A 15,337-nucleotide genomic window follows, 5' to 3' on the forward strand; every position below is an offset into this window, starting at 1 on the left:
CTAAAGGTGAAGGATTTTATTTTTTTTAAATTATGGTAAACATTAAGAAGGCTATATCTATCAACATTTAGTGAACTATGGTATATCAGATACTGTAAGTATTTCTTATATTTCTAGCAAGTGTATTAGTAAGATATGTGCTTTTGAGGTGACAGCAGTCAATACATGGGGCTGTTACATGTGACCTCTGCAAAACTACAAAAGCAAAAAAAATATTTGAGCCACAAGATGATTAACCACTCCCTAAATTTTCAGTTGTGTTTTTGAATGTGCTCCCAGGATAAACATTTCATTTTCAGTTGGAAAGTTACCACTGAATATGTAGGTGTATCTTCCCCTGTCCCTGAAATCTACTCATCTGCATGCCACAGGAATTCTGCACAGGCAGTAATCTGCAACTTGGAATACTAAGAAAGACACAAAAGGCTACCTTATCCAGCTGAAACTGTAGGGAATTAGGTAGCATATAATTACCTGAGGCAGACAATATAATTATCTAAGTTAGCGATTAACCTGTATTATCCTATTTTTTGACAAGTCACATTAATAGAGCACTGTGAAGAACAAATAACTAAAATTAATTTAACTTTTTCAAAAGTATTGGTCTCAGCAAGGAGACTAGTGATCATTATGAAAATTTTGGAATGTTTCTAAAATTTAGCGTCTTGGTGTTTTTTAAATCCTTTGCAGTACAGCACAAAAATCAATTTGATTACTATTAATGTAATTATACTAATCTAATTATAATGAGAGTTGCTTATTTACATTTTGTAAAATATCAACTGCATTTAATATTAATGCCTTACAATTAATGCCTTACCAATGGTATCTTGTGGTTGAATAGGTTGTGTGATTTCAGATGGATCACTGATGCCATGCTTGTTTGCTGACAAGACTCGGAAAACATATGATTTTCCTTCTGCAAGGTCAAACACTGCATAGCGAGGAGATTTTACTGCAACCTGTGCGTTGACTCTTTGCCAGCTCCCACTGCCAACCATGGACTACAAAAAAGAAAAAAGAAAAAAAAAAGCTGTGAATCACTTCTATGAACTGTCAAAAGATGAACATATTGCTGTATCGCATCCTGTCATGAATTTATTTAAGAGCTATAAGAGAAGGATCACTCTCAAATGCCTCACTTTAACATATGCAAATTCTCATAGCTCATGCATTCCATTACTCTACAAAAAGGTCTGAATACCTCACTGTCTCCCTGCCTGCCTAGACTTCAATATACGTACACTTGTACATACAGCTAGCCCTCAGTTAAGGCCATGACAGTCAACTGTGATTGGTCCCAAAAGAATTACTCTCCTGTCCTGCAAAACTCACTTGAACACCACGAAGGTTCAGTATAAAGCAAGCAAGTCCTAATATGTGTTCTGCAGAAAGCTAGGGAAGGGGATGTCACTTTAGTCACTGCTTTATCTTTATGCATTCTGTTGAGTAAGGTCAAGTCCCTAAAAGCATTCATCAAATGAAATAATTGCTTTTGCATATTTTCAGTACAGCAGCTGAGCTAATCGTCATCACAACTGCACATGGAAGAGAGCCAGCAAACCAGCACCCCGAGAGAAGTCTGCTGTCCATTAGGTTTCCCAGATAAACTGTTGACCCAAAATAAAAATAAGTCATGGAATCTTTCAGCAATTTTAGTGAAACCCAAGTGCCTAGTAAACAGCTTAAATCAAATTTCCTTCAAGCACAGAAAGGTGCACACAAATTAAATGTTTTGGAACAGAAAGTCTGGGAACAGAACAGATAGACTGTGAACTTAGAGGAGGAACATTGTTTCATCAGTGCTTGGAAACTACCCTGTATATGACGAGGCCTGCTATAGATAAATAATAAAAATGTAAACTGCTGGAGCCCATATATGAAAAACCTTTTTATAGATATTGAACCCACCTAGTGTTCTCAGCAGAAAAAAGAAATATAACACCCATTTTCTTCATAATAAAAAGATGGAAAATATGAAATAAACATTATTTTGCCATATCTTTTACTTTCTGGCATGAAAAAAGTTAATTGTTGAATTTCATTTTCACAGAGGAAAGAATCAACATCACATTTTACTCTGTAGTTTGATTTGATTTATCTGTTAAACAATGATTTTAAGGGAACATTGCTGTACAGCATAGAAAACTCATTTCCATTTTGTGTTTCTTAAAACTTTTAAAAATTCATTTTTTTTTCTTCAAAACTGAGTCTTATTTGAAATAAATTAATTAGAAATTGTGCTTTTCTAAATTAACAGATGACTGTGGAAAGCAAAAAACAAACATTCACCTATGAAATATTCACTGAGCTATTCATATATAGAAGTTATTTATATGCAAAAACATTTTAGTTTCGGGTATTAATTAGTATAATGAACCTTTTTTCTAATAATAGCCTTTTAGTCCTCATTCTCACTTTCACTCAGTAAGTTTGGCATTTAATTAAGACTTGTTTGTTCATCATTGTCATTGCTCTATACTCTTCCTGGAGCTATATAAAGCTATTTCCGTAAAACAAGCAGATACATATATTTTCCAATTCACACTGAGAATGAAATTCAACTAACTGAGTGTAGGTGTCCACTCAATCAAAATCTACATCTGAGCTTTTTATCTGGGCTATTTCTGCATATACTGGAAACAACGAGGTATTTTCATGCTGGTTCAAAATCCTTAAGTCAGTATGCTTAAAATTTATAGATAAGAGCAGATGTATGCAACTGGGAATAAGTACAAGGAAGACATGCTATTTTATTGCATAGGAAGAAAGCTAGATACTTATTTCTGTGGAAATTTTCATTATTTCTTTTGAATGTGAAAGGCAGAGTGTGAGAAATCATGGCCATGCTTGCTGGAAAATTTAACTAGTGACTGGACTTCACTTTATGCCTGTTGGTTCAATATCCAGCAGGTAATGGATGATGAAGAATGTAGAGATGGGCTATAAAAGCCTTTTGAAGTGGAGATTTTTATGTGACTGAGAAGGAAAAGACAAGATGGGGGCTGCAAAAAGAAGAGTGATGTGAACAGAATTATTAGCTGGGAAATAAACTTTGGAGGAATATGCTGAACAGATGTGAGAAGACAAAAAATTGCATGGTAAGGACCTGAGAAAAGGCTGTCACAATATTCAAGATGCAAATTGAATGTGTGGCAGTTTTATGGACAGTTTTACTGTTGGTGGATTGTTAAGAGCGGGCATATGCTAGAGGCATAATTCATAAAAACTAAGTATAGCTTGGCATGGAAGAGTTTTAGAGGTCAGGCATGAGACCCAGTTCACCTACTGGGGAAACTTCGTAGCAAGGAGGAAAGATTATGACCTCTGGCTGTAATCCAACATACTTAATTTAGAAACCTGGCTCAGGGACAGATGTATCTAAATCCTAGTAGCTTAGATGGGACAAGAACAAACCTCCCTACTGTGATCACTGAATCCCCCTGTCAAGTCAAAGGGAAGAGGAAGGCAGCCTTGAAGACTTCCAGGGAGTGGTGAACCTTAGACTGGCATCTGCCTCTCTGCTGACCTTGCAGGGAATAAACTAGAAATGTCAGGGTATAGCGGAGGGTGCCATAAGCCTGGAAAAAGGAAAGTGATGATCAAATTATGAGTCACTGTTTATTCCTTGCTCTGCCACAAGACTACCAGAAACTTCCCTTTAATACAGGCAGACTGCAAACCTCCGGTCTTGCTGGTAGGGTTGGGAAATCTTAAGATGTTTCCATTAAACCGCTACCTTACAAGTTTGTTCTCATTTTAGACAGAAGTAAGCAAATAGCACAGGGGCATCCTTTTCCCCAGACCGTGAATTTCAATGCTCATTAAATCATGTAATAAGATATTTGATTGTCCATGCTTCTCTAACATCCCATTAAAAAAAAATCCTGCAGGATCTCAGAGAGTGTTAGTTTTATTGTTTATGATGTAGTTCTAAAAACGAGTTGAATGTAATTGCACACAGCAATGAAACACCTTACAGCTGAATGCCACCGTACAGTACAGTACCTTCTCAATGAAATACGTCAGTGGCTCCCTGCCACGGGGAACAGGTGGATCCCAGCTGAGTACAACATATGTTTTGCTGATTTCTGAAGCATGTACATTGGTGGGAGGGCTTGGAATCTGAATATCGCCTGGAAGAGTAATAAACGTAGCAAGTGTTAAACAGCAGACTAACCCCTGGGTCAGCACTCATGCTACAGCTCATCTTTCTGAACTCCCACCCTGTAGTGCAATGCTCAGCTATTAAGGCCTACGATATCATCTGTGCTGTTCACCTGCTCATTTCAATTAAATTTTGAGAAATGAAGCATCAGTACTAAAAGTTATTTACTTTTTCAGTAGAAGTTAAATATGCCCCCTGACAACCTGTGCATTTGTCACACTTTTTTAGTTTGATCACATTTCAATAACTTCTATCTGCTGGGCAGAATACCTTGGAAAAAACCTGCTCACTATATGCAAATAAGAGAGATTTTTTGATCAAAGACAGAAGTCCAAAGAGTTATTACAAGAAATTAGACTAGAAGAAGATATCTGGAAAGGAAGTACAATAAGGAGAAAAGCAACTTAAAACAAAGCAGAAAGCAGAAAAGGAAGAAGAACCTCTCAGCAATGTATCCTGTAACGTGGCGGTATTACCAGCCATATAGTCTAAAGCACTTCTAAAGACTGTGGATCAGAGACACAAAAATATGTCACCAGCCCTCTGGTGACTCCAGCTGTTGGCGTGGCCTGATCAAACCGCTCTCTCCACTCACCCTGCAGGGTTACAGGAACATGAGGCAGGACCTGTGTACCCTGGGCCAGGCTGGAGAAAATCAGCGTGGGCCTTTGTGGTCACGCTCATGCACTGCAGCACAAAAAGAAGGCAGTTTCGCTATCCAAGGAATTACAATGGTGTAAAACAACACTGGGTAGGACAGCCTTGGACCTATGAGGGGCAGCTTCAGACATAGCCACACAGCCCTGAAAAAACTTGCCCGTGGTAATACGTCATAAATAGCAACTCAGCAGATAGATACCTACAAATATTTTATTTTTATGGATTGCAACAGAGAAAGCAAAAAGTTGGGTTTTTTTAAGGTAAGTTCTGCCACTTCTTAGCATAGCAAGGAGCATATATCCTCTAAATACTCAGAATCTGACATTAGAAGAGGGAAAATGTTTCAATAATAATCTCTAAATCATGGAAGTGATGTTTTAACAGTTTATAAACATTTGTAGAACCAACCAGGCTCAAAATGTATACTGAAGTTAATTCATCACATGTTTCCCAATCAAAACCAGACTTTTTTAAAAGCAAACTGACATATCCAAAGACAATTTACTTTCCCTCAATATTTGGGGAAAGTATTCTCTATTTGATTTCCTACAAATACACTTTTTCTTTAAGAAAGGCACACAAATTGGCTGAGTTTAAGACAAAATTGCTGACATACAGTCAAGAAAATTACAATAATCCTTTACAGCCTAATGCTGTAAGTCAACAGGTTTCCAATTGGTTTCACAAAACTAAATCTCAACATGGTTTCTTACATACTTGAAAAACCCAATTTCTAATGCTATAATTTGATGGCACAGTCTGCTCTCTCAGAATGGAAGGTCATCCGGCACTAAAAAGGAAATCCATTTCTGATCTATGAGACCACTTTTTCAGAAATGGTCTCCAATCTTGCAGATGAAAGTAATAATCTATTAAAAAATTGTATTTGGATATTCATACTCCTTTATTAAGTGTGCACCTTCATGAAACAGAAATCCAAATATCATTATTCATGCTTATGCTGGAGTGGCTTTTAACAGTTCCAGTCATTCTCAGGGAATTCTGAAAGCAGGAGTCTGTTCTTGGAAGCCAAACAAGTCAGACAAAATTATTCTGATCCTGTAATGTGATTCTGAGCCTATAACATCCATATCAATTCATTTAGGGTACCATTGTAAAAATACAGAAACTTCATCTCTCCCACTTGTGCACCGGAGGAAAAATTTAATGTCTGATTCTCCTTCGAACCACACCTGTTCTCAGGTGGTTTTTCTTTTATTATGTTATTATATGAGTTACAGATTTATAACCTGTGTGGAGGTTCGTTTTTTTGTTGTTACTTTTTCTTTTTACTACTTAGCCAGTACAGTTAACATTTTTGACAGTTTAAATGAAAAGGAGATCATTATTCAAGCCCAAACAATCAGTACATAAAGAAACAACCAAAGACAGAAGAAATTCAAACTTTATCTTAAAGTTGGGAGTAGCTCCTCCAGTTCACTTGAGGAAGAGCAATATTTAGTGTATAACCTTAACCTTAAGAACAACCTCTCTGTTGAGACAGATATATTAATTAAAGAATTGGGATGGATTGCGTAAGTTTTTAGGAAAATGGAAAAAACTTGCTCAGATCACCAAATTCAGTCTAAAAAGCTATCTTTAGTTCCCAGAAGGACAGGAAGAAGGAAAATGTGGGTAATCAAATGCAATGTTCAGCTGTTGAAACTTATCTTAGCACTAGCCAAAGAAAAAGGTGAGGAGATGCTGCCAGCACATAGGGAAAGTAATGCTGTTGAGGGTCCTTTTAGACCTCACTTTTCACTTGTGTTCTCTCAGACTTGCAAGCCAGAGTATATGTCTTTATTTATTATTATAAAGAGTTTACTTACTGGGTGGATTTCTTTGTAAGCTATGTTTCTAATTATAATGCTTTATTCCTGGGATATAAACAGATGAACTGAAATCATAGAAATGCTACATACCTTCAAGGTCATCCTTACTGATCACAATCTTTCGCCCTTCATCCACATGAATAGCTGTTAATAAAAATATTCAATTAGTTTCTTGAACCAGTTTAATATATAAACAAATTTTGCAGATTCTTGTTCATCAGCTGTTCAAAAGCCTGTATGCCTCTATTTCTATAACTGTTATTAAATCTTTCCACAGATGGAATCAACTCAAAGTCATACACTGCTTCATTCATTTTCATAGGAAACAGAGCATGGCAAGATAGTACTAAAAAGCAAGAATCATACTCACTGTAGATAGATTTAATTCTGCGGCTGATTAGTAAACAATTGTATCATGAATTGGACTTCTGTTATAGGAATTAATCATAAAGCTAACAGAAACACAGCATATTCAACTCAGATTTTACAAGCAACATTGGGGCAGTGCTCTGCAGTCTTCATAATGAGTTTAACTCCCCTCTGAATAAAAGGAGCCCACAAAACAGAAGGTGTGCAAGTACACAATATATGGAATTTGCAGAGGGGTTTAGGACATGGCTAAATCAATAAAACTACTCCCCAGAGCAAGCCAGCTTACTATACTCATGAAGAAGCTCTCATAAGGCTCCTTTGCAGTCTGCAGTGGCCTTCAGCACAAGACCAGCTTTTGGAAAGAGCTTGCTCATTAGATTGACTCTTTCTGTCTGCCAGAAAAATCAGAGAGCCCCCCAACCTGTAGCATTGGAGCTTTGTGCCAGTACTGGCACTTCACTGAGAAAAAAAGGATGTGGAAAAATACAACAGTCTGTGGGCCAGTGTACTCATATGGCAATTTTTAATTTTTGCTTAACTAAAACAGATATATTCAATAGTTTTTTCAGAAGTTACTACCAGCAAATGTAGAAGTTTATGGGATCTGAGGACTCAGTTCCCAGTGCAAATGATACAAGCTTCCAGGGCATATTACCTCATTTGAAAACATTTCTCCTTGTAATAAAGAGGGTCTATATTTAAAGCTAAAAACCAGCCATAATTGAGATGGAGTTCCCAGGTCCTGCCAAATTGCCTGTATGGACCTTGCCATTCCAACTACATCCCCCACTTGAAATTAGTGAGATATTCAATCAAAGGAAGAAATAAACTCTGCTGTTTAGGTTAACTAATAAAACAGAATCTGAAAAAATGTAAAACCAAATATTCAATATCTGTTTCAGCCTTGTATAACCTACTTTGTGTTCTCTCCAGGTCAACGGGGTCAAGAGCTGCAACCGGTTCAGAGACTCGAGAAGGCCTGCTAATGCCAGCACTGTTCACTGCTCTCACACGGAATATGTAAGACCGTCCCTCATAAAGACCAGTCACAGGATACTTGCAGATTTTTACAGGAGCATCATTGCACTGGACCCAGTTTTCCAAACCTACTTCACATCTTGGAGTAGCAGAAGACAACATTTATCAGTATCATCCCACAATAACTATACACCATCCTATACACATCAAGTCAGAATCACAGAAGGCATCCTCACTAAGTTGAGGAACTAACCATACACCTCATTAATGAACTTTATACACTCTTTCCTCTGCTCAGACTACCAATTCCCACCTTGCTCATATTTATTCATAATGCATTTGCAAAGGTCATTTTTCTTGCATGGATTTTGGCCTTTTCAACTCTCTGTGCTTCCCTTCCATTTGGTTCTTTTCCTTGTCATCTAAAGAACAAGTTATTCACTTTTATTTTTAACATGCGTCTCCACAGAACATGCTGAAATGGCAACATTCACCTGATCTTTTCCATCTCTTTCTTGTCATATTTTTAAGCAAGCATCTTTGTTCTTTTCCCTCTAACAATGGTTAGGTGACAGAGTTGTGTCCCCATACTGGCTCCTTTGTGCGTATGCATCTGTTTTGTGTCCTACTACTATAAACTTTTGTGAGAAGACTGCCTTTTGCCCTGACAGTACCAGGGAAAATAGGGTCATGATCAAGGGCTCCTTGGTGTTGCAGTAATCCAACCAAAATGTCAAAAGGCACAGCTGACTAGATTATACACAAAATAGGTGAAATCCTCCCATGATCTATGCACTGCACAAATTGGATATGAATGGTAGAGTCCCCAGGGCTTAAGTTAATTTCCTCATACTGACTGCCATTCATAAGCCAACATTTTCCAGCAATTCCCAGACAATTGTCTCTCAAGTAGACCAAATTACAGGGTAGCAAATAGCAATGAGCTGCAAATGTTCCTTTTAAGTGTAGAGCAGTATACATTATGAAATCATTTCAGTAATGTTTTTGCTGACTGACAGTTTCAGGCACTAAGGATCAGATGTTCTGCTCTGGCTACAAGGGGCAAGCATGCACTTCAGTAGAAGAGATGTGCAAAATAGCGCTCGGATCCCCTGATCTTGGGCTGCCTGCACTGAGCTGAAACCCCAGCAAAGTGCAAAGCAGACTGGAGGAGAGAGGACTGCCATTCTGATTTCAACTACCAGCCTCTGGAAACCCATGCCCTGAGCGCCTGGTGTGCCCCAGTTAAGACAGAAATAAAAAGATAATGTAATAATTCCTAGAGTTCAGTTTTTGCAGTATACAGATTGAAGAGACTAAACTTAATTTAAGATGCCCATGGATTCTGGCTTCTATAAATTAAATATTGCCAAGGTTCATTCTCTGTTTTGGCTACATCCATGCCATTGAACATTTTTAGTGTCTGATAAAGTGTGTCTGCCTGCAAATGATTACTGGAAATGACCCCTGGCCCTTGCTAAATCCCAGACTGTGCCCAGAATTGCTTGGGAAAGTACTAGATCATCTGGGCTAAAAGTTTGCCAGGGAACAATCTAGCAATTTAACACAGTGAGGAACTGAGTTCCAGTGCCTAAGGTCTGAAAAAATATATCTAAAGAACCTACATATTGAAGGGTATAGTGGTAATCTTTTTTTTCCTTCAGTAGATGCATATTTTTGGCAATGAACAAAATTAAATAAATCCCAATGTTTACATACTTGTCAACAAAATATCCAATGACTGGGCTTTCACTGGTTGTGTTTGGTGGTTTCCAGGTAACAATAACATAGTCTCTGTTAGCATCATGGCATTTAACATCCATCGGTGCCCCTGGTGCTCCCGCGATCAATGCATCAGCATCTGGACCACAAATAAAAATAAATCAGTTTTGACCCTGACTCCTCTGAAATCTACCACAAAGACAAAAGGGAAGATTTCTAGTTCACTGTGCCATTTGTCTGTATGAATGGGATCCCAGAGATTTCATTACACACTCATTCACTGCACTAATGAATCAGGCCCATAATGTCTTTATGTCCACATAGATAAAAATGTTCAGGGATATTTCTGAGGGCAGAAAAGCAGTCTAGGCATCAAACATCCATTACTTTTCACCAGAATTAAAAGCCCAACTACCCCATGTGGTTTTGATGCTCTTTCCCACCAAAAGCTGTAGCTCAGTGGGTTGCTGATCAGACCAAGGTACTCGGTAAAGAGCATGTAGCTGAGGAAAATAAACCTCTTAAGGAACAAAAAATTTGCAAACTCCTGGTACATTTCTAAGGCTACTTATTTTTAAAGTCTTACAATATCCACAGGCATAAGTAATCATTGTTCTACCGTTACGATACCCTTCTGTGGCTTCATTTTGAGACACGTTGACTGATGTGGACCCAACAACTGCTAATGAAGTCTCCTAACAGGTAAAGTTCTCTCCCTTCAAAGAAAGGTTTCTATAATACAAAAACTTCCTGTATGGAGTCTAAATCCATAAACTCTAATCTCAATCAGTTGTGAGGTGGCTGGTGCTCAGTATGAGATCACAGCCTACATGAAAAAAGGCAAGAGGAAGGCCAGCAGAGGACACTAGAGACTCCAGAGGACATAGCTCAAGTCCAGGGTCCTGTGCATGCAAAGGAATCAGATATAGTATAAAATGGACAATAGAGATACCTAAAATTGACCCACCTCTATGACAATAACTTCTAGGAAAGTTATTATACATTAGTGGGCATTTTTCGCCTGAGTACTTCCTTTCTTAGAAGGGAATTGGGAAATAGAAAGCTTTAGCAAATTGTTTCCGATGAGATTAGGGTGGCAGAGTGGCTTGTTCAGGACATACTGCAAAGCTGATGAAGCCCTTGCACTAGTCCTGTGAGGAAGATGGATCTCAGTCCCCTGAAAGGAAGGATTCACGTCCTTCCACCCCACACAAATTCTCTGGACGACACTTCTGTAAGACACATATGTTCCAACGCGTTTCCAAGAAAAGCAAGGTTTAAAATTAATAAAGCTCCAATGGTTTCAGTGGGGCTGCTCCAGTTTGCCACCACCAAGGATATTGTCCAACATATTTAAGAGAGTGAAAGGACTGCTCAGCCAGAGTTATTTGCATTTTCAATGAAAAAAATAAGAAAGTGAAACTAAGTTCTGCTTGCGGGTGTATATGGAAGCTCATTCTCTCTTCACTGAGAGTTGTGCATGCAAATGTGAGGGAAAATTCTGACCTTTAATCTATTTTAATGCATTTACCTCCTTTTATCTATGTCCCTTGTGAAAACTGTATTTCATCAGTGGCCCAATTTCTTACTTTGCTTCTTTTCTCTGATTATTGAGATGACCGTGACTGGTTAAGTGATGGGATTATTTCTTTTGCTTTCTCCTGTGCCTCCCTCTAAGGCCAGGCACAGAATATGAGAATGCTCAACAAGGCTCGTTCCCAGTTGGCAACATCTAGAGCTAAAACCATCACAGTGAGGACCTGTAGCATACAAAGATGTTTATTTCCTACCAGGAAAGGGGATGGCAAAGAATAAACAAGCTGTTTCTTCACAAGAATGATTTCTCCGGTTCTTCAGGTAAGAAAATGTCCTCAGGAGCATGCTCCTCTTGAAGCTTCCCATTCATGTGATTGTTTTTTTCTAGCAGAGACTACTATATAAATCAAATGACTATGAAATACCACAAGGCTGGATTTCTTTTGTAATTCAGTCACTACATGGGATTGTTTAATAAAAGTAATCTCTCTACTGCTCTTTTTAATTTCTCCCCAATTAACAGATGAAAAGTTTACCTCTGACAAACAGGTATGCACTATATTCGCTCACTCCACCTTTTGTAACCATGCGCAGGGTATATAAACCTTCATCATCTTTGTTCAGATGGGTAAAGGACAGAGCTGCCTGGCCTTCTCCAAAATACAGCTTCGTCCACTTGGAGTCCTTTATCAGCACGTCTGGAAGAGAAGACCCATCAGACACATTACTGTGCCAGCCAGAACAACCTACATCCTAGTGCAGCTCTGTGCTCATCAGGGGTACAAACTAACATTTATGCCAGCTTTATTCGGAGTGATGGTGCTTTGATGCTATGAAAACTCTACAGAGAATAAGCTGCATCTGTCTAAACTTATTTCATCAGTGAATTTTAGAGAATACGAGGTCTCAGACTAACCTATGCAGTGCCAACAACAGCATTTCCATTACTATAACTTTTAATACACTGACAGAGAAAAATATTATCCACATTTTGAAACAATGACATCAAAACCTGCCATACCCTGTAATGAATGCAGGGTGGAACTTTGTTTCATTTTTAATAAGTTTTGATACCTGTTCAGGTCAAATGTCAGATTACTCAATTTCTTCCTCCAAGTTTAAAGACCAGATTTCAGTTTAATCTGAAAGCTGCTATAAATATACACCAAATTTAAATCTTCAAGGCATGCCTGTTGAGCAGTGAATAAAATTAAATTTGAATCTCTCACAGGTGAGAGGTGGTGACCCATGATTAATGCAAATTAATCTGATTGCCTAGTGAAACCAGAGCAAAAGAATGAGCAGGATATTTTATGCTAGCCAAGGGATTTTCTTACATCATCCTTTTTAATAATTGATTGGATTGTTTTTTATTTTTAAATTCCTAAGACCTATTGCGTACTAATTTATTGCAATCAATGCAGCAGAAATGTATTAAAAGGAGTTGAATAGCTATAAATGTTTATTATTCTATTGTTTAAATACACTTTGGAGCAGACACTCAAACAATTGCAAAGGAATAAGTTTTCCCACGTACCAGCTGAATTGCATAAGAAGGTATAGAATATGACACACATGAAGATAATAAAGCATCTGGAAGACACACATTACTAAAACATACAGCAGTAAATTACATAATCACCTAAGCATACAGTTGTTTTCTGGCAAGCATACAAAGTAAATCGAGTCACATTCCTTCCCATAAGATCCTTAATCATGCAATCCCTACCTAGAAAATCTACATCTCCCCTTTCTGTCATGCATGACACATTGGTACTGAGACTTTGTGTAGAGAGACATGAAGTACTAGAAATTAAATCAGAAAATGTCTTCACCTAGAAACTTTAACCAATGCATGAGTTCTGTGGAAAATCCTGAAGAAGAAAAAATATTGAGTGACCAGCACCTCTGAAAAGCAAGTCACTTATTTACACTCCAAGCTTGAGTGGAATAGTAGACACCTAGTTTGAATATACAGAAACTGTAGGCAAGCCTGTATTGTCTATTAAGGCCAGAATCATCCATTTCCAACATCTATGTGTACCTGAGACCAGAAACTGTGGAGGCAGTCATGTTTGGAAAGAGGAGAAAAACTTCTCTCCTTCACACAAGGCCAAAGGCCCACCAGATCACCTAAGAAAGCAGGACCTCTCTGTTTTAATGCTGTCTGGATGGATGACTTTCTAGACAAACCAAGAAGAAGAGTAAATTTTGGAGGCCACAAACATATTCAGAACTTCTAATAGAGCAGGTATTCATGCACCTGCCATCACAATAATATTAGTATTACAGGGTCCCACTACTGCACTCAAATTCCCAGTCTGTTCATGTTGTGCTCTGCCACTTTTCCCATAACTTACCAAAGAACAAACCTGCAGAGGACTAACCCTTGGAGGCAGTGTGACTCAAGCCTCACATGCTATTTTGTGTACATGAGGTAATTTTCATAAATCATTACTGTGCTGAAAATTCATATAAAGAGTGGGGAATTACTATTTACTGAAGCTTCTTTTCGTTATGTATTTTGGTCCGCTGACGTTTCAGCTGAATTCTGCACTCCGTGATTATTCCCTCTGAATTCAATTATTTTATTCTAGATTACAGCATAAATGGCTGCAGGATGTTCATGCATACAGCTTTATAATGTTTATTTTACATTAGAAAGCAATAACAGAAAACTCCTGTTACCAGCTGAACTCGTACCCAGATTAGATATACATTCCTGAAGTATTAGTTTGATTTCATTCTTTCAGTATCTTAAATTGTTCTAAGCAGGACATGAATTACAGACATATTCATGTTTGTCAAATCCCAAACCACTTCAGAGGATTTGGTTCAGCTGACTTATATGCCCCTAGGAGTCTAGTAGACAGCCTCAATAAGGTTCGCTCATGTGAAGCTTATTTATGCTGGATAAATACATATTTCTTTTACATATAATTATGAGAAGTAAATCATACGTATTTATCTCAGGGCTTTCGTTGTTATTACTTGATTAATACAAGCTGAAAATTTTTAGGAAAAATACAGTTTGTCTTAGTGCAAGAGTAGAATTAAGTATTACCTCTCAAAAAAAATCGAAATGCCTAAAGCACACTATGTTGAACAAATTATTAAACTTCTCATTGTTTACATTTATGCATTACTTCCAGCTCTCAAAAGTCTCAACACAGGGAACTGTGCACATAGCACAGTGAATTCCTGCTGTGTTTAGAAAAAAAAATTGCCAGTTGATGCACCTGTACACCTTTTGGAAATATTGTGATCCATGTATGTGCAACAAATCACAAATCTAAGCTTGTTCATATCATCTTATTTCCTGTAATATAAGTAGAATAATGGGTTGAAAGCCTGTCTGACTCACTAGTAAAAACTGATTGGCTTCAAAGAGACCAACTTTTCATCTCAGGTTTTCACAGAGAAGGTAAATTTAAGTCAAATAAGGGGTAAAACAAAGAGCATAATATTGTTACATATTAAGAGGGAATTATCTTGGCATCATGAAGGGTTAAACCAAAAGGGCCATAAGCTTTTGTTCACCTACCCATAGTGCAAGAACAATCCATGTTGAATGAAAAGTGGAACAATATGGGACATCCCTTGAAAATCAGAAGTTTATCTCATAGCTGCAGTTCCAAACCCAAAATTGCAGAAGTTTGGCACCTTGAGAAACTGGGCCCAGTAGGAGACAATGTAAAGGTACCATTAAAACCGATGGCTCGCCTCAGAGTGAGGTGAGTAATTATAGCAACTACAAAATCCCTGTACACTTCAGTGGGAACAGAGTCTGGGTTTAAGGATGAGCCTTAGATATTTGATTATTACCAAACAAAAAAACCCCATTTTTATTATTTCGTAATTTTTGTTTTAGTAACATCTTATAGTTCCATCACAATGAAGTATCCACAGCGACTGACAAATAGGAATGAAACAGTAAGTAGCAGGCCATTCCCTGAAGGATCAGATGCTATTCTGTGTAAAACTATGATGTGCATGAAACAAAAGGCATAACTAGCAGCAATGAAAGCATCCTTTTTCTGATTTTCCTAATCCTGAATTTTCTTGACTA

The 15,337-nt window shown here is 37.7% G+C and overlaps 1 protein-coding gene across 1 annotated transcript in view; it reads right to left on the bottom strand.

Moving 5' to 3' along the window:
* The window catches only part of MYOM2 (myomesin 2), a 74,054-nt gene that overhangs the window by 43,918 nt on the left and 14,799 nt on the right, over positions 1-15,337 (bottom strand). The window contains exons 9-14 of the mRNA XM_009501098.2: positions 11,805-11,966; positions 9,730-9,871; positions 7,950-8,149; positions 6,751-6,804; positions 4,009-4,136; positions 821-1,004 (exon numbers count right to left, since the gene is read on the bottom strand). Coding sequence (XP_009499393.1) covers positions 821-1,004; positions 4,009-4,136; positions 6,751-6,804; positions 7,950-8,149; positions 9,730-9,871; positions 11,805-11,966 — 870 coding nt within the window. The remainder of the gene's footprint in view (positions 1-820; positions 1,005-4,008; positions 4,137-6,750; positions 6,805-7,949; positions 8,150-9,729; positions 9,872-11,804; positions 11,967-15,337) is intronic.

This window comes from Phalacrocorax carbo, chromosome 3 (genome assembly GCF_963921805.1).
Source record: "Phalacrocorax carbo chromosome 3, bPhaCar2.1, whole genome shotgun sequence".
In the NCBI taxonomy this organism is placed as follows: Eukaryota; Metazoa; Chordata; class Aves; order Suliformes; family Phalacrocoracidae; genus Phalacrocorax; species Phalacrocorax carbo.